General features: G+C 50.5%; 1 protein-coding gene across 1 annotated transcript; it reads left to right on the top strand.

Moving 5' to 3' along the window:
- LOC311579611 (tetratricopeptide repeat protein 38-like) lies at window positions 1–23585 on the top strand. The gene is made up of 14 exons (XM_084750331.1): window positions 1–146; window positions 920–997; window positions 2113–2194; window positions 3575–3746; window positions 4427–4600; window positions 6487–6562; window positions 9268–9387; window positions 11692–11751; window positions 13299–13337; window positions 17309–17390; window positions 18396–18561; window positions 19288–19447; window positions 19665–19738; window positions 22472–23585. The coding sequence occupies exons 1-14, from the start codon at window positions 126–128 to the stop codon at window positions 22563–22565; spliced, it is 1398 nt and encodes a 465-aa protein (XP_084606457.1). The 5' UTR covers window positions 1–125; the 3' UTR covers window positions 22566–23585.

Below are 23585 nucleotides of genomic sequence, written 5' to 3'. Positions count from 1 at the left end.
GGTCCAGCCCCCTCCCTCGCCCCGCCCCCTTCAGAAATCAACAACAGCCTTACTTCCTGGAAGGCTTCAGGGACTTCCAAGAGCCTTCACTGGAATCCTCGCTTCTGCAAACCAAAGCCATAATCATGTCGCTGCGAGACTGCCAGGTATGCGCACCCCTTGAGCTCTGTCCCTCTTGTAAAGGAGCTGGCCCTGTGAAGAGGAGTGAGGGGTGGAACATGCAGGTCACCCTGAGTCAGGCAAAGAACCTAGTCCAGAGCACTCTCTGCATCTGCTGTGCATCTGCTGCCAAGGGTGGGGGGTGGGGGTGGGGTGGATCCCGAATTGGTTCCCAGTTAAGGGCACCAGTGGAAGCTTGTGCAGTGGGCTTGGCTTCAGGAAGCCGTTTATTTGAAGCCAGCCAGGGTGGGGACCTTGAACCCATTTTTTATAGAAGGAAAACAAAGGTCCCAGCAGCCTGTGGGTTTGCCACAGCCACCTGATTGCTAAGTCCTGGAAGGTGCAGCCTTTTTGCTTGCCACGAAAGGGCATGCCTACACCCATGAGAAACCTGAGGACTGTGCATCCTGTGTCAGGTCACAGAGAGCAGCCACTGTAATCTGAAGGTTTTCCAACTGTAGGCTTGGTCCGACTCCTCCCATGTAGTGAGAAAGGAGCTGCTAGGTGTTGGCAGGTAGTGCATACCTTGCTAGGGAGGTGATAAGCTTTCAAGTTACCCTTTGGGACACAGACCTCCTCCACCTGGGGCCAGGCTTCCCACCACTCCTGGTAATACCCCGTCACCCACCCTATGTGCTGTCTGCCTTCTCGCTGACACTCCGACTCACCTCATTGAGCCTCTCAGGTACTTTACAGAGTGGTGACCAAGGGTTGGGCACACATCTAAGTCAAATCCCTGTGTTCCTCCCCTGTTGTGTAGGCCTGGAAGGATGCCGGCCTCCCACTCTCAACCACAAGCAATGAGGCCTGCAAGCTGTTTGATGCCACCTTGACCCAGGTATGACAGCCAAGAGATGCGTGTCCTCCGTGAAGGGTTCTGAGGAGAGCTTTCTACTGGCGAATGGTCTGTAAACCCTTCTCAGTGAAGACTGCCCTTTGCCACAGAACTCCAACAACATGGGAAGAGTCTCTGCCAGCCCTGGATCCCCATGGTCCCCAGTTCCAGTGTGGACAGCAGTGGATCCCCCTGAGGGGCCCCGAAAATGTGGAGACAGGTGTCCCACTGTGGCCTGTTGAGGGTTTGCTGTGGGCTCTACCAGGAATAGCATAGGGTCCTGTCCTGAGGCTCCCCTCATGTTAGCTGGACCAAGAATTTCCATCCATTCCCTCCCGAGCCACACCAGTGAAGCTTCCTGTTGTTTGAGGACTTGGGGACTTATGGGAGAGGAGACAGGGTCTCAGAAGAAAGGTCCAAGCAGCCTTTGTTTTGGAGGGAGGGTGGGGGCAGGTCAGAGAATGGGATTGAAGGTGAAGTGACTTGGGTCCAAAGGTCATAAGGTCATCCAAAAGGTCAGAGGCAGGCACTTTGCTCTGAAGATGCAGATAGAAAGCAAAAGTTGGTCTTTCCATCTTCCAGCCTTTGCATCTTTAAGTGTAATAACACCAGCTGTCGTCGTTGCGTTACTTTGGGTTCCACAATGTAGGCTAAACTGGCCTGGACCCTACAGTAGCCTTCTGACTCCATCTCTGGGATTATGGTGTGAGCCGCCACACCAGGCTCACTGTGGTCATTTTTGGAGAAATGAAACAAGAGTTGTGTGAGTGATTCTAGAGACCCTTCTAGTGCTGAAAAGGGGGACCTGCTGTACCCCATGTCTTGGGATGGACCCACTTTTCCACAGTTCTTTGCTGGCGTCATCCAATCCTGTGTACTTAATCTCTTCCTAAAAGGCCAACTAAGTTATACCATTTTTTAATTATGGCCCAGGAAACACTCAGTGTTCTACCAAAAAAAAATAACTCAGGTCTGGGACCCCTTTGGTAATAGAGCTTGTGTGAGATCTCTAGTTTGCTCACCAGCACTCCTGACCCAACAAAATCTGAGTTTAGATCTATTCACTGATAGGATCTAAGGGCCACAAAGACAGATTTATTGTGCATTTCTCATCCCAGTATGTGAAGTGGACCAATGACAAGAGTCTTGGTGGCATCGAGGGCTGCCTGTCAAAGCTCAAGGCAGCGGATCCAAACTTCGGTGAGTAAACCTCCCTGACTGTAGGGACTCACTTGTCACTTGGCTGGGAGGGCACACTGGAGGCAGTGGCTGAGTTGACACTTGCACAGAGGAGGCCATTGACAATTGTGTTGGAACAAAGGCAGCTCCTATGAGGATGCCATTTCTATAGAAGGCTCTAGATCAGTGGTTCTCAACTTTCCTAATGCTATGACAGTACAGTTTCACATATGATGTTTTCCAATGTAAATTTATTCTGTTACTGCTTCATAATCTATTTTTGATACTGTTACGGATCATAATGCAAATCTCTCATATGCTCCCTGTGAAAGGATTACTGGACCCCTAGGGGGGCGTGACCCACAGGTTGAGAGTTGCTGCTCTATATCTTTCCTCTATTGTCAGTTTGACATAAACCGCCACCAACTCTGCTTCTTAGGTGAGGAAATTGAGGGTCACTGGGAGTGAGTCACATACCGCAGTCTAGGTGGCTCCCAAGCTCAGAATCCTAGAACACAGAAATGGCTCCTGAAACCTTTGTCTGGGGTTTAGGAACTCGAGACACCTCCAGAGCCACTAATGCTGTGTGGAAATGGAGCACACAGCCTGGCTCCTGGGAAAGCCGTGTGTGTCTTGGGCTGGGGGAGGTCAGTCCAGTACACTGCAGAGTCCCCCATGGGTGGCCCATATGTGGGGTGAGGATCCTGGGACTTGAGGAGAGTTAGGGACATTCTTATCACCTGCAGCAGTGTAGCCAAGCTAAAGCCAAGGCCCTGCTGTTGCCCTGGTGAGGACAGAATGAGGAGAGCCTCAAGAGAAAAGCAGGGCCAGCCAGATGCAGCCATGGGGACAGCTAGTGCTCAGAGTCGACTCAGGCTGTGGACTGGGGTCCAATACTTACAGTAGTAGGCACCCCAGTACTATGGTTCTTTTTTGCAGGCCAGTGTCAGTGATTTAATTTTGCACACTAGGGGGCACCATATCTCTCAAGATGGGGCTGGGGAGCATGGGTAGAGCCTGAGCCCTCACACCTTCAGGAAGGACTACCCACCCCACCATCCTGTGTGAGAGCAGCAGATAGGATCAGAGTGTGGGCCCAGGGACTTGCTGACTCAGTTCCCTGAATATCCCAGGAGGCCTGGGGCTGGCTGTAGCAATAATACCAGCCTATAAACCAGTTCACAGCTTCTGCCAGGTTCCTGAGGGCACAGGGAAGTACTTCAGACCATGGGGTTCAACAGAAAACCCAGTTAAAAGTAACCTCAGTTACTTGAGAAGTGTTGCAGCATCCACTGCCCCATGAAGCCTCGACAGCAAGCTGGTACCCAGCCTGGCTCACACTTCGTGGGGTGTGGGGCTGGGCTAGGCTGTGTGACCAGCTGTTTTCCAATCTTCTCTCAGCCATGGGCCATGCCCTCTCTAACGGCCTTGTGCTCATTGGCACGGGAAGCTCCGTGAAGCTGGACAAAGACCTGGACCAGGCTGTGAAGACGATGGTGGAGGTTTCCCGAACCCAGACCCTGACACCTCGGGAGCAGCTGCACGTTTCTGCTGTGGAGATGTTTGCCAAGGGGTGAGGGGCCTCCCTGGGATGGGGGTTGGGATTCCAAGCCTGTGCAAGCTGGTGCCTCAGAGCTTGATGGAGCTTCTCAGCAGTCTATTGCTCTGCCCCAAAGTGAATGCTGAATGAAGAAGTATTTCCTCCCCACTTCAGATTGAACGACTCTTTAGTTTTGTGGCATGTGCATAATACAAGTGCACAACTATACTATTTTATATGTCTCATGTTTATTATTGTATTAATGTTTGTGTGCAGGGCTGTGTTATGACATGTGTCCCCATGCCTGTGCTTGTGAGTTATGTAGGTGCTTTTGTGCTCAGGGGCCAAAGGAAGATGTCATGTGTCCCATCCTATCACTCTTGACCTTAATTCCTTGAGACAGGGTCTCTCGCTGGACCTAGAGCTCACAGTCTTTCAGCTAGGCTGGTGGCTAGCCAGCCTCAGCCATCCCCCTTTCATGGCTGCGCCCAGCACTGGGCTTACAGGACCCTGCCCATGGCTGAGTCTTACTTAGGTGCTGGGGATTTGAACTCAGGTCCTCGTGCTTGTGTAGCAAGCACTTGTATCCATGGACCATCTCCCCAGGCCCAGATACAACGGCTTCAAAGCAACTCATGCGGGTAGTGACATGGGATGGCCTCCCACCCCCTTGTGGATGTGGACTTCATGTTCTGTGTATTCTTGGCTTCCAGGAACTTGCCCAAGGCCTGTGATCTCTGGGAACTGATTCTCCGGGACCACCCGACAGACATGTTGGCCCTGAAGTTCTCTCACAGAACCTACTTTTTACTGGGTAACCATGAGGAGATGCGGGATTCCGTGGCTCGAGTTTACCCCTTTTGGACCCCTAGCATCCCCTTTAGCAGGTACATGCCATTAAGAAGCCACGTCATTTCATCCTTCTCCATCCTAAAAGCACAGAAACTCTATTGGCTCCAGCCTAAAGCTAATGAGACTCCTTCTGCTAATCTGAAAGGCTTCCTTTCCTTGATCTGATCTTCACCCCATCCTGTGAACAAGGTAGTACCTTTGTGTATCAGTCAGATAGGATTCCTTTTGTGGCAGTAACAAACATCCCCAAGATTATAATCTCCAAGCTCAATTACCATTCATCATGTCCATCATTAGATTTAGATTTATTAATTTTTGACAGAAGATATGATTCAGTTACCCAGCTTGGCCTCAATTTCACGGCAATCTCATGTCTTATCCTCTTTGGTGTTGGGATTACAGGTGTGAGTCACCAGGCCAGGTTATTCCATGTTCATCTGTAGAGTGCCAGGAGGTCTGTGGCCACATCCTTCTCTCTCCCAAGCTGGTTAGTGCATTGACCTCTGGATATGCCAGTCACCACAAGGGAAAGGAGCGCTCTCCAGAGAGTTGCTTATGTAGCATCAGGCACATTCAGAACCTGCAGGGCAGCGTGACAGGCTGCAAAGTCCCACCGAAATCAACGCAATTTCCTCTTTGTATCTAAAGGCAGCCGGAAGGCAGAGTGTCTTTCTTTCTCTTTCCATGATTTTTTCAGATTGAAATAGACCTACCCATATTGTAGGGAATCCTCTTGTCTCCAAGTCTACTGATTAAAAAGTTAATCGCGCCTGATGATACAAGCATCTTTGTGGTGACCCTTAGAATGGCGCTTGACCACAGGTCCAGGTACCATGGCTCAGCCAAATTGATGATTAAACAACTCACGAGCTACTAATACCTGACCTACAGTAAGCCCTTGGCAAATATTTTTCAAAGTCAACTATAAACCACTGTTCTCAAGGAAGAGCTGCTATGTGCCCCTGTGCTGGACAGTAAAGGTGACACCGGAGTCTCAGACACCAGCATCTGTCCTCACTCAGTCCCATAGGGACACAGGATAAAACCGCTCTGTCAGTTGTGACTGACAGCCTCGGGATTCAGTGCCTGGGTGACTGATGAGATGGCACGTATGAGGTCATTCCCAGCATGTGGTCCAGAGCGGAGGGTGATGTGGGCAAACAACCCCCTGGAATCTGGTTGTGGGGAGTGGTGAGGCGGTCAGGGGGTGTTCCCTGGCTGCATAAAGGATGGTGCACAGTGCAACCAAAGCCTGAGCTACCCATAACCCCAGCCTTCCCAAGAAGGAGGTCTCTAGACCAGTGGTTCTCAACCTGTGGGTAGAGACCCCTTCAGAGGTCAAATGATTTTTTTCCCCCACAGGGGTCTTCTAAGACCATTGAAAAACACAGATAACATTGCAAAATTAGTTATGAAGTGGCAATGAAAATGCCTTTATGGTTGGGGGGGTGGTCACTGCAACGTAAGGAACTGTATTAAAGGGTCATACAGCATTAGGAAATCTGAGAAACTTCCTAATGAGCATCAGGGAAAGATCAAAACTACTGTTCTCTTGGTTGGGGGACAAGGAATTGTTTCAGTGCTGCCACCTGCTGGTGGCTCGCAGCAATGCAGATTTTTCTGGCTCCCCGGTGGCCTGAGCGGTATCAGGGTATCCGCAAGTCCTCTTTCCTTGACACCAGCTCTACAGGGCCCTGTCACAAAGTGGACAACAGTGATCAGTTTGCTGCCCACTGACAAAGTGGACAACAGTGATCAGTTTGCTGCCCACTGCATAGTACCTCGGTTCCCCCTGGGAACCCTCTATGTACAAGCACAGTCACATACAAGCCCTGGATGTGAGGACTCTGGCCAATCCTGCTGGGGGACTCATCTCTCCTTGTCATCTTGCTGGGTACTGAAGTCTTTTCTCTGTGTTCAGCTATGTGAAAGGCATCTATGCTTTTGGACTGATGGAAACCAACTTCTACGACAGAGCAGAAAAGCTTGCCAAAGAGGTGAGTGGTCCCTTCTCAAGGTGTGAGGCCCTTCAGGCTGTGGCTCCTCATGTACTGACCAAGCCACCCTGCCTTCCCTCATCGGGGTGTTTCATGGATCAGGAGGGGCTGGTATTAGGGGAAGGAGCTGCCTGTCTGTCACTCCTTTCATCTCCCCAAGGTCCCTGGAGCAGGGAAGGCAGAGAGGCTCAGGGAGGTGGTGGCTCCAGCTCTCAGGCATCACCAGAGTGACGGCTCAGTGCTTCTCTGAGCCTCGGTTGGCTCCAGAGCCACAGGGCTAGGCAGAACTGGCTCACTACAGGAGAGCCATGCAAACCTTGGTTCTTCCTCCTTGAATCTCACCATTCCACCAGGTCTGGCCTTGCTTGAGGCTTGAGGTGGGTGGAGACCTCGAACAGGTTTCCTAGGTCAGGGCCTGATCATGTGATGCTCTTTCGGCCTGAGCGGAGGGGTTTATCCTGCCCTCAAGCTTGTGTCTTAGCCCTCACTCATCACTGGGGTGCCCTCAATGGGAGGAATGGAGCCAGTGTGGAACCTTCTCGGGGCTTCAGCTTCAGGCCCTATGTTCTTTTTTTCTGGTTGGACGTGTTTGCTAACCTGGAGCTCTGGGATACTCCTGTGGGCCTGGCCCCAGGGTCAAGGGACAAGCCTGGGTGCAAGGTGGCACAAGGCTCTTGAAGTCCTTCTCTGCCACTCTTGTCCTTGCAAGAGTAGAAACTAAAGTGCAAGGAGCCACTGCCGTGCGTGGAGAGTGACATATGCTTTTTAGACCAGGCTCACAACTGGCACTTTGCCCATACCTGTTCCTGCCAATGGTCTCTGCCCACCCTGTTAAGCAATGTAGTGCCCAAACTACATGAGAGCTGAAGCTCAGAGAGAGGCTAGACAGAGCCCTCCCATGGTGATAAAGCTCAGGGGTCACATCCTCACCTGGCCCACCTGACAAGATGGCTGTCCTCTCAAAAGCCTGGACTAAACCCTAGCTTCCCTGCATCCCTGCTGTGACTCCCGACCCAGGCATTGTCCCAACTGGGTCTCAAGTGCTGCCCCTCCTCATGGCAGCTTCCTCAGGGTCTCTGAAGGTGGCCTGAATCAGACTCAGTCCAGAGTCAGGGATCAAGGGAAGGGGTTTTATTGTTGTTTCTTTAGCTCTGGGTCAGACCTGAGGGCTCCAGGTAGCTCCTTGGCCAGCGAAGCTGTATGATCAAGGTAGCCAGATACTCCATTCATGACTAAGCCATAGGAAGGCTGCTCTGGTTCGGGGAGATACCTGGGCATGTGGACGGCCCAGGGCAATTGAAGGAGCTCTGAGTGGCACAGTGACAAGCTGACTCCAAAGAAAGATGGTCAAAGATATAGTCTCAAGTCTTACAACAAAGAAGATATGGCAAAATATTGCCCCCAACAACTGATCCTTCTTGTCCCTTGCTCCAGCTTTCCTGGTGCTATAGGCCCCACTGACCTTAGCCTCAGATCCCATAGACAGTTTCTAGACGTGAATCCACTCAGGTTTCCACAAGGTGGACAGCACCAGGCTCCACTGGACTACCATGACTTTATGAGGTGACAGCAAGCCCAGCAGGTCAATCTCAGGTGTGAGGGGCAGGACAGGTGTGAGGAACAGGCAGAGAGTTAGAGTCTTCCAGGAAACCTCGCAAGACTCCAGTTGTGTGAGGATGCTGGTCAGCCCTATAGACAGAAAGATCAGGCTGAATTGTATTTCTCAACCCCCTGTGTGAAAGCAGCATGGTTAGAGAGGGGTGTCCCTAAGTGGGTGCCGGTGCCCAGCATGCTCAGGATGCACTCTGCAATGTCCCCAGATGCCCTGGTACACAGGACATCTGCCCCAAGGCCATGCAGACATGCTGTGTGACCCCTGTCTTCTCACATAGAGCGGACAAGAGTGTGAAAGCTGAGGGACAGGAGCAGGAAGGCAGAGACTGCTGGGGCATGCTGCCAAACCCTTACAGCAGGTGCCAGGCTAGTGCTGAGGCACTTGCAATTCCAGACTCCATGGAGAGCAGGTCTAAGGGACCCATGATTTGGTGTGGGGCAATGAAAAAGCCAGTGATGGGGTTGCAGTGAGCCCCAGTTTACTGCTTCATGCCCAGCACCCAGTAGGTGTCAGTAATCATGAAGTGACCTGGTGAACAGATGGACAAGGAGGTGAGAGCTGTTCATGTGTCCCTCTGCCTCACTGCAGTGCTCAGGATTCATGTAGATTTTGTCATTAACAAGTGTTGCTAGAACCAGTTGCTTCTCCCTCAGGAAGCCACCTGTGTAACCATCTCCTGAGTGTAAGTGGGAAGGGCAGCCTCTTGTCATTCACCACTAGAGGATGTGACAGTCTACACTGTTCTCATAGCCCTGAAAGGAAGGCAGCCCCAAAGGCCATCATGGGAAACTGAGGCACAGAGCTCCTGGGTAGCATATTGCAGATGACTTGGATGGACTCAGGAAACAAATCCTGACCTCGCTAAGCCTCAGTCTCCTCATCTGTGAGGCTGGCAGACATGCCCTCCTCAGCAGCCTGCTGTGGTGGGTAAGGCACACATTGGTACCCCCTAGGCAACAAGAAAATGAAGCTAGTGTTGGGATTGCAGTTATCCTGAGTTAGAACCCAGTTCCCACCCTTGCTGTTGCTGGGCCCAGGCCACCAGGCTAATCCCTGTTTTCCTTGTCCTCCCATCTCTTACCTCCTGTAGGCTTTATCTATTGAGCCCACAGATGCCTGGTCAGTGCACACTATGGCCCATATACATGAGATGAGAGCAGAGGTCAAAGACGGGATGGAGTTCATGCAGCGCACAGAAGGCCACTGGAAGGTATGAACTGAGTTGTTGCTGGTCCTCTGCTGGACAACCCAGTCTGACACCAGGAATTCCCCCCAAAGCTTGCTGGGTGGCACCTACAGGTGAGGCTTAGCTCTCTGGGAGCTTAGGTTCAGCTTAGAGACATCCCCGACAGCCAAACATCCTAAGGGAACCCCAAAGCACCCCAACACCTACCAGGATTTTAGAACTGACTACAATTGAAGGGTGCCTGAGGTATTTTGCTGTGAAAGGAATGTACCCCAAGGTGCTGGGTAAATAGGAGCCCAGCTAGGCTGAGCATGCTCAGGACCCTGATTGCATGTGCTTCTGCCACTGCCAGCAGGGAACACATGGTGCAGTGGGTGGGAATAAGGCAGGCTCACTGGGTGATGGCCCACTGGCTAGCAAATGGGGCTGTGGAGGTCATAGCTCTAGTGCCCAGCCCTGAGCCAGGTTGCAGTTAATTTATAAGTATGGTCTAATAATATTTATTATTAACCCTATAATTATTATTATAGTGGTATTTTATAACCCACTAGCAATCAATGAAACAGACACCTGTTACATTTTTTTAAATCTTTAATTAACCTAGGGCAGGGCAGATATTAATCCCCTAACCTACCTCCCATATTGGGGCAGGTATCCCATGTCCTGGCCCAATCCCATGCCATCTGCTTCTAATAATTTCTATCGCATGTAGAATCTCAAATACTTGTTAATGCTCTTCATCGGATCCAAACCGTCCATCCACGCTGGCCATGTGCTTCTTCCTCCACCTAACCCATGGCGCTGGCCTCCTTTCTCCTCTTCTCCTCCTCTGGTGTCCTCCCATCTCTTCCAGTCTCTTTCCCAAAGGCCCATGAACCTTAGCTACACCTCTCCCATTTGTGCTGCCCAAGATGTGATGGCTTTTTATTGGTCCAACAGGAATAAGTCCTTAGGCAAGGTTAGAAATGTTTTGGGGCATGTGAGCCTGCTCATTTGGGCAGTGAGCACACCAACCTCTACCACTTTCCAGGGCCTGAGCACTCTGTGGCCTCACTGTACCTATTCCCTATTCCCAACTTTACTCATCCCTGCTCCTGACTGGCTGCTGTCATATCCTCATCGCCCACTAGCTATGGTGGCCCTTCTTCCTCTGTGTGGGCCTGTTTTCTCTGGCATGTGGCCTGGCCACTGGTCCACGTGTCCTTGCTGCCTTTCCTTCTGTACCACAGCAGGCTGCAAGGGCACCACAGCTAGGGCAGTAAGTCCTTTCCTGAGCCTGACACTGAGAAGAGATGCTCAGTGTTTCAGAGAGGAGGCAGGTCATGGTCATCACCAGCATCCCCCTGAGGAGTTTCCTGGGCAAGGAAGGACTGTGATTGACAGGCAGGTTAATTCCCAGCATCTCCAGGCATGGCTAACAGGTAGTGTATGAACATAGCCCATTCTAAAGGTGTCCAGACTCTAGGGTCTGGAAAATATTTGGAGGGTACAAAGAACCTAAGGAAGAGAAGCTGCTTTTTCTGGGGCTCCCCAGGCAGATGCTGGAAGGTTTTATGGGTAGGGAGAAGCACCTGCGTGGGGAGCACTAGTTAGCGTCTAGCTGGCCTGGCTTCCCTCCTTTACATTGTTCCCCCAAAACACACACACCCCACCTCCACTTGTGTGTTTGTGTATCTATGTGTTTGCCCATGTACAAGTGCACCTGTAAGCCGGGCGTGGTGGCGCACGCCTTTAATCTCAGCACTTGGGAGGCAGAGGCAGGTGGATGGCTGTGAGTTCGAGGCCAGCCTGGCCTACAAAGCTAGTCTAGGACAGCCAAGGCTACACAGAGAAACCCTGTCTTGAAAAACAAAACAAAACAAAAAAACCAAGTGCACCTGTAGGTTGGTGCAAGTGCACAGATATATGTGTGCACGTGGAAGCCACACTGTCATTTCTCAGGTGCCATCTGCCTGGGTTTGTGAGCAGGGCCTTTCCCTAGCACCTGGAGCTTACTGATTAGGCAAGACTGGCTGGCCAGAAAACCTCAAGGACCCTCATGTGATAACAGCCTTACACCATCATGTCCAGCTCTGAGCTGGGTGTGGGGAGTCACACTCAGGTCATTGTGCTTACACAGCAAACATTGTACCAAGTGAGCATCTGCCCAGCCCAAATTTGAACTTCTGAACCTCTGTGTCCACCTCCCTGGTGCCAGGATCACAGGTGTGGTCCTCCATAGCCAGCTTATTCTATGTTGGAGATTGAACCCAAGGGTTCATGCACTATACCAACCATACTGTAGACAAAGACCACAGGTGCTCAGCCGCTCTTTCATTCTTTCTGCAGGACTCCAATATGCTCGCTAGCCATATCTATTGGCACTGGGCCCTGTACTTGATTGAAAAGGTAGGTTGCTTGTTTCCATGGGTTGTCTCACCCACTGCAGATGTCCAGTGAAGAGGTGGTTCCCAGTCCCCAGCTCTGTCTGACTTCCTTATAGCACCTTTGTGTGTTGGTACAAATGGTGTCTTAGTTAGGGCTTCTATTGCTCTGATGTATCTCCATGGCCAAAAGCAAGCTGGGGAGGAAAGGGTTTACTTGGCCTACATCTCCACATTGTAGTCATCACTGAAGGAAGGCAGGACAGGAATTCAAACATGGCAGGAAGGAACCTGAAAGCAGGAACTGATGCAGAGGCCATGGAGGAGTGCTGCTTCCCAGCTTCCTCCCCATGGCTTACTCAGCCTGCCTTCTTATAGACCCAAGACCACCAGCCCAGGCATGGCTCCACCCACAATTGTCAGGGCCCTCCCCATCAATCATTAACTGAGATAATGCCTTACAGGCTTGCCTTCAGCTTGGTCTTATGGAGGCATCTAATTCTTCTTCTTCTTCTTCTTCTTCTTCTTCTTCTTCTTCTTCTTCTTCTTCTTCTTCTTCTTTAAAATTCTGTTGCTTTTTAAAAAAGATTTATTTACTTACAATTATGTATACAGGGCTGCCTGCATGTACATTTGCAGACCAGAAGAATGCATCAGATCACATTATAGATGGTTGTGAGCCACTATGTGGTTGCTGGGAATTGAACTCAGGACCTCCAGAAGAAGTCAGTGTCCTTAACCTCTGAGCCATCTCTCCAGCCCATGGAGGCATTTTCTTAATTGAGGTTCCCTCCCCCTCTCAGATGACTTTAGCTCGTGTCAAGTTGACATCAACCTCTCCAGCACAGATGGTGTCTGAAGCAATACAGCATTCACACTGTAAGAGCTTGGCAGGCTGCACTCCTCAAAGACACTTTTCACTCTTGGGAAACAGGCTTAGTTGCTTTTCTATTGCTGTGCTAAAACCCTGGGACCAAGGCAACTTGCAAAGGAAAGGGTTCATTCAGCTTATGGTTCTAAGGCATAAGAGTCTCCATCTTGATGGTGAGGCATGGCAGCAAGCAGCACACATGGCTGCAGGACCTGGGTGTGAGAGCTCACCTCATCCAAGCACAAAGCAGCCTGGACCGAGAGCAGGGTGAGGCCTTAAGCTCTCAAAGCCCATTCCTAGTGACACACTTCCTCCAGCAAGGCCGTACCTCCTAAGCCTGCACGAACAGTGCCACCAATTGGGGAACAACTTTCCACACATCTGAGCCCATGGGAACACTCTCATCTATACCACCACAGTGGGGTTGGAACCAAGTTCTGAGGAACACAGGGAGGGTCTTAGATTGTGAGGACAGATGATGGGGATTAGCATCACCCCATTTGTCAGGGTGCTTCTCCCAGCTGTTACTATAGAAACATGGAGGCTCCTAGCTCACTTTCTCCTCCCTCCACACTGGGCTGCCACTGAGCCCTGCCCATCCCCCTTAGTAGTGGAGGCCTTGGACAGCTCTTCCTAGTGTGTTTCCAAGCATCAGTTTTTTACTTCTCCAGATGTTACTCACAGCAATGTCACCTTTGCAGGGAGAATATGAGGCCGCGCTAACCATCTATGACAGCCATGTAAGTACATTCTCATCCTTTATGGCTTGTTGCTACAGTCTGCCTGTGACTCTCATAGCCTCTGGGCCTTCTCCTAGCCAGAGATAATGGTGGTGCAATGCACCAAGTTCACAGATAAGACTTTGTGGAAAGCTTGTAGTAGTGTCGCACGTCTTTAATCCCACCACTTGGGAGGCAGAGGCAGGGGCGTGCTGTGAGTTTGATGCCAGCCTGGTCTACAAAGTGGGTCCAGGACAGCCAAGACTACACAGAGAGACCCTGTCTTAAAAAAAATGAAAAAAGAAAAAAAGACTTTGTGGGACTGGCTGTTGTCAAGAGCTGTCATCTGACTCTGTGTGTCGTGGAGCCTCTGCTGACTGTTCACCTGTGGTGTCCTAGAATGACAGGTCTAAGGGCATCTCTGACTGTTTCTGTCCTTTCAGATAGGTGGTCTTCTTCTTCTTCTTCTTCTTCTTCTTCTTCTTCTTCTTCTTCTTCTTCTTCTTCTTCTTCTTCCTCTTCCTCTTCCTCTTCCTCTTCCTCCTCCTCCCCCTCTTCCTCCTCCTGCTTTTCCTCTTCCTCTTCCTCCTCTTCCTCTCTCTCTCTTCCTTCCTTCCCTCCCTCCATCCCTCCCTTCCTTCCCTCCTTTGAGACAAGGTTTTTCTGGGTACCAATCCTGGGATATTCTCTGTAGAACACACTGCCCTTGAAATCACAGATATCCACCTGGCTCTGCCTCCTGAGTTCTGGGATTAAGGGTATGAGCCACCGCCACCACCCAGCTAGATGTTTTGTTGTTGTTGTTGTTGTTGTTGTTTTGGTTTCTCTGTGTAGCCTTGACTGTCCTGGACTCACTTTGTAGACCAGGCTGGCCTCGAACTCCAGGAGGTCTGCCTGCCTCTGCCTCCCAAATGCTGGGATTAAAAGCGTGCGCCACCATGTCCGGCTTAGGTGGGTATTCTTAACAAGGCAATACGTCTGTCCACAAGAGGGTTTGTATTGGTTTGGATTTTTGTTCACTAATTTTTAACTGAAGTCAGAGGCAGGGCATTGGAGAAATGCCTCAAAGTTAAAAGCACTGGCTGCTCTTCCAGAGGACCCAGGTTAATTTCCCAACACCCACATGGCAGCTCATAACTGCCTGTAACTTCTATTCCTGAGTATCTGGCACCATCAAACCAACATGCAGACAGAATACCAATGCACATAAAAATAAATATTAAAAAGTCAGAGGCAGGTGTGATATACACACCTTTCATCCTAGCACTCAGGAGGCCGAGGCAGATGGATCTCTATGAGTTCACTGCCAGCCTGGACTACATTGTGAGTTCTAGAACATCCAGAGCTACATAGTGAGACCTTGTCTCAAAAAAAAAATCGCATTTATTTATTGCATATATTTATACATAACATGACATGTATGTGAAAGTCAGAGAACAACTTGCAGAAGTCTGTTTTCCTTCTACTATGCGAGTTCCAGCGATCAAAACAGCCTTGGCCTCACAAAGTGCCTTTACTGAACTATATGGCCAGTGGTGTGTGCATATGACTGTATGTGTTTTAATTTTTTAAAGATTTATGTATTTTATACATACGAGTGCTTTGCTGGCATGTGTATATGTGCACTGTGTATATATTTGGTGCCTGCAGAGGTCAGAAGAGGGAGCCTATAGATGGTTGTGAGCTACCATGTGAGTGCTGGAAAACTGAACCCAGAGCCTCTGGAAGAGCAGCCAGTGCTCTTAACCACTGAACCATCTTGAGCGACTCCTGTTTGTTTTTATTGTTAACAAAATCTATGCTATAAAAATTAATCTACTTATGGTGGCACAGACTTGAAACCCTAGCTGCTCAGGAGGCTGGGCAGGAGGATTAAATTTCATAGTCTGTCTGGACTGTGAAGAGAGTTCAAGCCTAGCTTTGAAAATATAGTGAGACCCGGTCTCAGTGTGGTGGCACATACCTGTAATCCCAGAACTGGGGAGGCAGAGGCTGGTGGATTGCTGTGAGTTTGAGGACAGTGAAGATAACTCAGAGAAACCCTGTCTCAAAAAAAGTTTTAAAAAAAGTTTTCAAAACATGCCTAGAGATGTCTGTGTTAGAGGACTTGCTTAGCATGCATGGGATCCTATGTCAAATGAAAAAAAAAAAAAAAAGAAAAGTTGTGGGGCTAGAAGATGGGCCATGGTTTAAGATCACTAACTGTTGTTCCAAAGTACAAGGTTCAAGGTTCAATTCCCAGCACTCGTACCATAGATTAAAACTCTGTGTAACTCTGGTTCCAGGAGACCAGATGCCCACTCCTATCCTCTGTGGGCACAGGGCACACATATGGTGCATAGACATACATGCAGGCAAAGCACTCATACAGACAAAATAATGATGAGGATAAATTGTGTGGCATTGCAGCCTTAGCATGTAGAGTTTGCTAGGCCCCATCTCACTGGCCAATTCTAGAACCTGGCTGTCTCCCGCCTAGGCATTCTTTGAAAGGAAAATCTCCCCACTGAGGTCTTAGGAATGAAATCTTGGCACAGGGTGCTCACTATATATGGCTGTCAGAACACCAAACACCTGCCAGCCAAGGGTCCCCTGGAGGAGTCCTTCTGTCATGATCAGCTTCTCAGACAGAAGATGAGGTGACATGAACTGTGTGCTCTGAGGTGTACATAGGTTTCCTAGTGAGCAAAGTTGAATCTAAACCAGGCAAGATCTGAGTCTCATGGCAGAACAACTTTAGGCACAGGATGAGAGTGGCAGTTGACAGGGCCAGGACTAAGCCTGGGTACACGGTGGAGTGTGTGTGTGTGTGTGTGTGTGTGTGTGTGTGTGTGTGTGTGTGTGTGTGTGTGTGTGTCCCTGTGTGCCCCTCATGCATTCTGGCACTCACAGCTGCATGATCTCTTACTGAGTGTTGTGGTACTGCACTTTATCTTAATCAGAAGGCTGAGAAGTAATGAGGGAGATGGTCCTGATGTCGGGGGTGCTGGGGATGACGCTTAGAGCTTTTGTTTGCTGAGGGCTTTCTCTGTGCAGGCCACACTCATGGCTCATCAAAACTCTGGCTGTTCCCATAATATAAAAATAATTTTTATTCTCCTGGCTCTATTTTTGTCTGGGAGACTTACTGCCTCCTTCCGCTAACCTAGGCCTAGTCCTGGAAGCTTCTAGCCTCCATACAATCTAACGTAGGCCTAGAATGTTTTCAGCCTCTGACACTGCTGAATAAGCTCACCCTTTCTTGTTCTGAGCTCTGGGCTCGCTGGTTCAACTCAGCTGTTCTGGCTCAAATTCTTCTCCCAGCTGACTTATTTAATCTGGCTTCTCTTTTGGTCTAGAGTTGTTCTGCTTGGCCTCAGACTAACTCAGCAATCTGTTTTAATCTTCTGGCTTCTTCTCATTTTCTGGCTGGTTCCATCTTCACCTGAGTTCTCTTATAGTTTCGATTATGAGCCTAGCCTTGAACAGCTGAACCATTGCTCCTGCCCCACCTGAGTTCTCTCTACAACCCATCTCTTTATTACTGTCCTGGTTAAAAAACAAAAAACCGAAAACTGCCCCTTATCTCTGTAAAACTGCGTCTTAAATAGCTTCCCTCTCCTCTCTCTTTTTGTGACAGTTGGGCATATCCTATCCTGTCAAATCTTATCTGATTCATTGTCAACTTTTCTGCCAATTAGACAACACTTTCCAACATGGGTGCTTCCTTCTACAAACTACCTTTTCCTTCATTTGGCATTAAAGGCCAGTATCACCATGTCTGGACTTAAGCTTTTCTTTACCTGATACTTGCTCTATACCAGGCTGACCTTGAACTCGGATCTGTTTGCCTCTGTCTCCTGGATGAAAGGCCTGTTTATATTCCAGCTGGATTACACAGACCTAGAAGATCTTGTCAGAACTGCCATGTTCTAAATTAACATTCCTTTATACCATAGCCCTGTCATTATTTGGGCCCCTGAGCCTGGTCTCCCACAACCCTTGCCTTCCAGATCCTTCCCAGCCTGCAGGCCAGTGGTTCCATGGTGGATGTGCTGAACAGCTGCTCCATGCTCTACCGTCTTCAGATGGAAGGTACCTGCGTCTCTTCCCTCTGCCTACACAAGGAGAGAAAGTGTGGTTGCCGGCCCTGAGGGTGAGGCCTTGGGATGAAGGATGCTGGCTGCAGCTCTGCATGGCAGCTGATGCAGCTGTCTCCTTGCCAGTCCCAGGCCACTGACCTAGCATCTACTGCCCTTTATTCTATTCTCCACCCCTCCCTGGTGTGGTAGCCTGAGGCAGGGAACCTTGCCAAAGCCGTATGCTAACTGGCATGTCTTTCAGGGCACAAGTGGTACCTGGCTACTGGCTGGTGCCTCTTGGTGAGAATTTCCCAACTCTGACATTGCAGAGGCTTCTCCACCTGCCACGCCAGGCTACACGGTCACCCTGACTGGCCTGGCTTCTTGTCCAGGTTGGAGGTCCAGATGATGCTCCACAGAAGTGTGAGGGATGAGGTGGGGTACCCAGTGAATGACAGGCTGGAAAGGCTTCTCATTCCCTCACTGTTGTGAGGCAAGGATCATTGTTCAATTTTTAAAATTTTATGTATGTACGTATTTGTTTCTTAATGTCTGAGTGTTCTTTCTGCATATACACCTGCCTGCCAGAAGAGGGCACTAGATCCCTTTATATGGTCCTTAGCCGCCCTGTGGTTGATGGGAATTGAACTCAGCACTTGTAGAAGAGCGATTAGTGCTCTTAACCACCCAGCTACCTCTCCACAGGTACTAGGCTTGAGATCACCACAGGGAACACTTAAACATGTTCTGGGCATCTATCAAGTGTAGGGGTAGCTTGATAGCCAGTGACACTTTTTCAAATATGCTTTTACCTCATTGGTTTGTGGTGTTTCTAGCCACACAAGGAGAGCATAGGCCTTGGTGGCCCTACTTACTACCACCCCCATCTTTCTCCAACACCCCACCCATGGCCTCTCGCTGGGACAAGATTGGACGGGCTTCTCAGCGATGTGGGTTCAGAAGAAACAAGTGTAAGACACACTGCTGCCTCACACCCTTGGCTTTTCTTTGTCCCCAGGGGTGTCCATTGGCCAGCGGTGGCAGGCTGTTCTACCTGTGACCAAGAAGCATACTCGAGACCACGTCCTTCTGTTTAATGACGCTCACTTGCTGATGGCCTCCCTGGGTGCACGGGACCTCCAGACCACACAGGAGCTGATGACCACTCTGCAGGAGGCCAGCAAGTATGTGAGGCCCTGAGACCATGAGGTTTGGGCCCAGCTGACAGGGCGAATGCCTGCAAGGCCTGCGCCAAGGCCTGGTAGGGTGAGGCCCTGCTGGTGAGCGTAGCTTTGAGGAGATCCTTGCTTCTAGGTGGGTATTCATTCCCAGGTGGGTGTGTTCGCCATAGATATCTGGCCCCCAGCGCCCTGTGGGTGTCCTCAGGACACTCAGCTACCTCTTTCTTTATTTCTTTCTTTCTTTCTTTCTTTCTTTCTTTCTTTCTTTCTTTTTTTTTTGAGGGAAGGTTTCCTGGACAGTGCATTGTAGACCAGGCTGGCCTCGAACTCATACCGATCCACCTGCCTCTGCCTCCCGAGTGCTGCTTAGCTACTTCTTTGCTCTGAGCCTCAGATTTTTTATCTGCTAGAAACAAAGCCCTCTGGGCTGACAAGGGGAGCCTGAGAGCACAGTTTCTTGCAGACACATTCTTAGGTGGCCATGGCTGTGGGTGCCCAGTTTTACCTGCCTTGTCTGCAGTCCTGACCTCTGTGCTGTTATACCACTTTCCAGATGAGCAAACTGAGGCTGGGGACAGGAGCCTGTGCCTCTCCCTACATTGAACAGAGGTCTGTGTCTCCTGTCCCCAGCAGAGTGGCATCAGGCAGCTGAAAGAGGCCCTAACTTTGGGTCTCTCTGCCCAGGAAGACTGTGTGGAGGTGGATACTGAGCTTTGGTCTTGGTGACAGGTCCCCTGGGGAGAACTGCCAGCACAAGTTAGCACAAGATGTGGGGCTGCCCCTGTGCCAGGCCCTTGTGGAGGCTGAGAACGGGAACCCTGACCGAGTCTTGGAACTTCTCTTGCCAATCCGCTACCGAATTGTTAAGATTGGGGGCAGCACCGCCCAGGTGAGCCAGCTGAGTGAAGGGACCCAGAGGCTGTAGTGCCAGGCCAGCAGCCAGGTGTCTCCTGTGTGGTCCTTACTCATGGGGTAGGAACACTCTTGTTGAAGCTGCCACCAAGGTGTGCTGTGGAGGGTGGGGTTTGTCTCAGTGTTCCCTTTGGGATGGGAGCCCATCCCTGGTCCACAATGCAGGGGCCTAACTTGCCTAACTGACATCATAGAGAGACGTCTTCAACCAGCTGCTGATTCATGCGGCCATCAACTGCACGTCCAGCGTCCATAAGAATGTGGCCCGGTGAGTACTTTGCCCTTCCTACAGCCGAGCATGGCAGGGTCCCCTGCACATGGTCTCCCTGTGCATGCACCTGGCTTGACATGTGTGCTCTTGCTTTTGGGGTTAGGAAAGCAGGAAGCAAACTGAGAATTTGGATCTCTTTCATTAGCAGGCTCCACTTGACAAAGGGAACAGCTACTTCTAATCTCTCTTTTTGGGAAGGGGTGTTGAGACAGAGTTTGTCTATGAAGTCCTGGCTCTCCTGGATCTTGTTCTGTAGACCAGGCTGGCCTCAAACTCAGAGATCTGCCTACCTCTGCCTTCCAATTGCTGGGACTAATGCTGTATGCCACCACTACCCAGCCACCATCACACTTTCACCCAGCCTCCTGCCTTCCCAGCCCTCTCTACATTGTAGCCACACTGAACTACACAAATGGCCAGTATACCTGCTCTCAGGTCCTTGCATGGCTGTGCCCTCTTCCTGCTATCCCGTCTCCTTTTTTCCATCTGCTCATTAGGCCTCAGCTTACAGGCTCTTACTGACCTGTGCTAACTGAGGACACAGTGCACAGTGGGTAGGTATGGGCCTTGTCCTTGTGGAACCTCTGAAAAAAACCAGTTCATCACATGGACATCTAAACAGTCACATGGTTGTGGCCAGGAGGAAAGGATGATGGTGGAGCTGGTGAGGGAGTGGAGGATCATGGGAGTATCCCAAAGAGGTGTGGAGAGGAAACTAAATGTCAAATGCGCTTAGCCAGTGGGCCTGGTTAGGAGAGAAAGCTGGAACCTAGAAGCTGTGGGGTGTCTGGGAGAGACGGGAAAGGAATTCCTGCGGCCACACCCATTATCCTCTCTCTTCCTGGCTGGACACACACCCTGCCAAGGAGAGGGCTCCTGGGTCCTTGCCTTGTGAGAAGAGGTCAAGGCAGGTACCCTGGCCAGTGTGGGCCAGATCCCCGCAGTTCAGGTGATGGCTGGGAATGCTTGGGGTCCTTTGAACTCAGAAATGCCATGGACACATGTCCATGATTTTATCACCCTATGTCCATATGTAAAAAGCCACAGGTGCTGCTATATTGGCTGAGCCCCCGGAGGGGCCCTGCTAGGTGTTGAGGGCTCTGTGGACAGAAGAGCTGTCTGGGGTTCATCACCCAGATTCTGGGGTGCAGTGTGGGCCATGCTGAAAGCTGAGGCCACACACCTCAAGTCCTACCCAGGGGAGAGAAGACAGTGCAAGTGGAGAGAGGGGGCACAGCTGCCTGGGAAGACACTGAAGGGGTGGGGCACTCCTTCCAAGTGTTTGCCTCCCTGTGCAGCCCACCCCTTTCACAGGCAAAATCCCTCTGCTGTGGTTTGGGATGGTTTGAGTGTGGCCCTGGCTCCATGGCTGGTCCTGTGTCCCCAAGTTTGGAAGTGTTGAGAGGGGAAGAGATTGGATAAAAGAGAACTCCTCCTGGAGGGTGGTCATGGGGCCTCATCCTCAGATGTTAGATAGTTCTCCAGGGACCCTAGTGAGAGCTGTCCACTGAATAATATTTCTTAAGATTTATTTATTGATTCATTATGTATACTGACAGTGCTCTGCCTTGCTTGTACTGCAGGCCAGAAGGGGGCATTAGATCACATTATAGATGGTTGTGAATCACCATGTTGTTGCTGGGAATTGAACTCAGGACCTCTGGAAGAGCAGGCAGTGCTCTTAACTGATGAGCCATCTCTCCAGCCCTGAACAATCTTTTAAAGAGAAGCCACCCTGCTTGGGGTCTTCTGCATGCAGTCGTTTGCCTTTCTGCTTCTCTTCCTTGTTCACCCACCCAAGCAGCCTGCTTTGAAGCCACCATAGGGCCTAGATCTTGGACATTCAGTCTACGACACATAGGTAAATAAAACTTTTAGTTTGAGCTGGGCATGGTGGTGCACACCTTTAATCCCAGCACTTGGGAGGCGGAAGGAGAGGGATCCTGTGAGTTCAAGGCCAGCCTGATCTACAAAGTGAGTCTAGGACAACCAAGGCTACACAGAGAAACCCTGTGTCAAAAAAAAAAAACTTTTAGTTTGACAAAGTACACAGCCTCACATGACTTATTTTAGCGGCAGAAAGAAGACTGATGCACTTCTACCCTGGCTGTAGGGTTGTCCCCACCCTTGTACCAAGCCCCAACCCCTTAATATCACTCACCTCCCACAGACCCACCATTGTTAAATGTGTCTATCTTAAGCTCTTAGGGCTGTTACCAAACCAACACAAATATGGTGATTCAGACACCACACACACAGGTCTTGTCATTCTGGAAGCTGAGCTGTCCTGCATCCGGGTCCAGCAGGGATGTTTCTGGTGTACTCCTGTGCCTGGCTCAGAGCTATTGCTGCATGTTGCTTCCCCCTGAGACTCAGGGCTCTGCTCAGAGGGATCCTGTTCTTGCTTCCTTTAAACTAAGGCTTTCCTAGACCTGTTCTTTCCCTTGCTTCTTCTGGGGGAGTCTGACATGTGGCTTCCTGTGTCTCTTGTCCCTCTCATCCTCAGCATAAACTGTGACAGGAGCATGGGCTGTGAGGTCTTGAGCCATGGCTTCCCCTAAGACAGACGAAGTCACAGTGAGAGCCTACACTGGAGTCCTCATCTCTGCTGCTTAACTCTAATGTAGACTCAAAATCCTGTACACTGGCTGTGCCCATTCTGCTCCTGCCAGTCATATTCCCACATCCTTCTAGAGGGTTCTATAACAAACCTTCTGTGTGTTTCCACAGGAACCTTCTGATGGAGCGTGATGCTCTGAGACCCAACTCACCCCTGACTGAGAGGCTCATCCGCAAGGCAACCGCTGTCCATCTTATGCAGTGACCAAGGCCGGGTCCTTGGCCTACAGCCCAGCTCTGACCTCCTGGCTCTCGGTCGTTGTCTGGTTGGGTTATGGTTAGGAAACAGCTGGGCGTCCTTGTCAGAGGATAAGGTTAAGTCCAGAGCAGAAGTCCGTAAATCATTAGTTTGGTAGAATAGGGGACACATGTTGATTTTGAGTGATATTGGGGATTCCTTTCAGTGGCAACAGGCATTTTCTTGGCCTTCTAGAAGCAAAGCAGTGCTGTTACTTGCAGATGCCTTGAAGACTGTGTTGTCTTGCTCTGTGGCTGGCAGGTGGGGCACAGGTGTGGCCAGCTCAGCTGGGAGGTTTAGAAGTGCCCCCCCCCCAAACACCCTGCACCCGTGAAACCTTTTCATTTGCTTTTCCTTATATTCTCCAAGGGTCCTGCTGTCCCATTTCCCTGGGGAGGATTCCAGTGAGCTTCCATGGGTCCCATCGAGCAGAGGCTTTTCTATTTTGGGCGCAGGGGCCTCTGCCTCACTGGCTTTGGTTGTTAGCCCCAAACTGCTGCCCCTGTCACCATCCCCAAAGATGAAGGGAAGGATGGCTTCTGCCTCCCTGGGGGATTTGGTGGAGCCAGCTGGAGCTTCTCTTCAGACTAAACATGGGAGGGAAGCTTGAGGGGTGTGGCTTCCTTGTCCAACTCTGATTCTGCTCTATGTGTGGATCCCAGCCTTGGGCTGCTCTTCTGTGGCAAATATCCATTTGACTGACATGGCTGCCACAAGACTTATGTAGGCCACCTCCAGCTTCCGTTTCAGGGGCGTCCCTCCAGGAAGTGTTGGTACAGTCTTGTTGCTGTCCTCCAGAAGGGGAGGTGCAAGTGCAAAGATGGGCCTCAGGCTCCTTCAGTTCCCGCTTATGTAGGGACTGAGGGGCAGGTCTCCCAGAGGGAACATGGAGCTCTCCAAACCCATGATCCTTGCTCAGTCTGCTCAGAGTCCCTGCAGTCTGCTCAAGCCTGGACAGGTTCTTGGCATTAAAACAATTTATTCATT

Source organism: Acomys minous (genome assembly GCF_964271855.1).
Source record: "Acomys minous genome assembly, chromosome: 12".
In the NCBI taxonomy this organism is placed as follows: Eukaryota; Metazoa; Chordata; class Mammalia; order Rodentia; family Muridae; genus Acomys; species Acomys minous.
This window is presented reverse-complemented; position numbering and strand designations above follow the sequence as displayed.

Excerpts from the sequence above, each read along its gene's own strand:
- LOC311579611 (XM_084750331.1), top strand. The coding sequence starts at position 126 with ATGTCGCTGCGAGACTGCCAG. Across the intron at positions 147-919 it reads TGTCGCTGCGAGACTGCCAG|GCCTGGAAGGATGCCGGCCT; the intron begins GTATGCGCACCC and ends CCTGTTGTGTAG. Across the intron at positions 9,388-11,691 it reads GCACAGAAGGCCACTGGAAG|GACTCCAATATGCTCGCTAG; the intron begins GTATGAACTGAG and ends TTCTTTCTGCAG.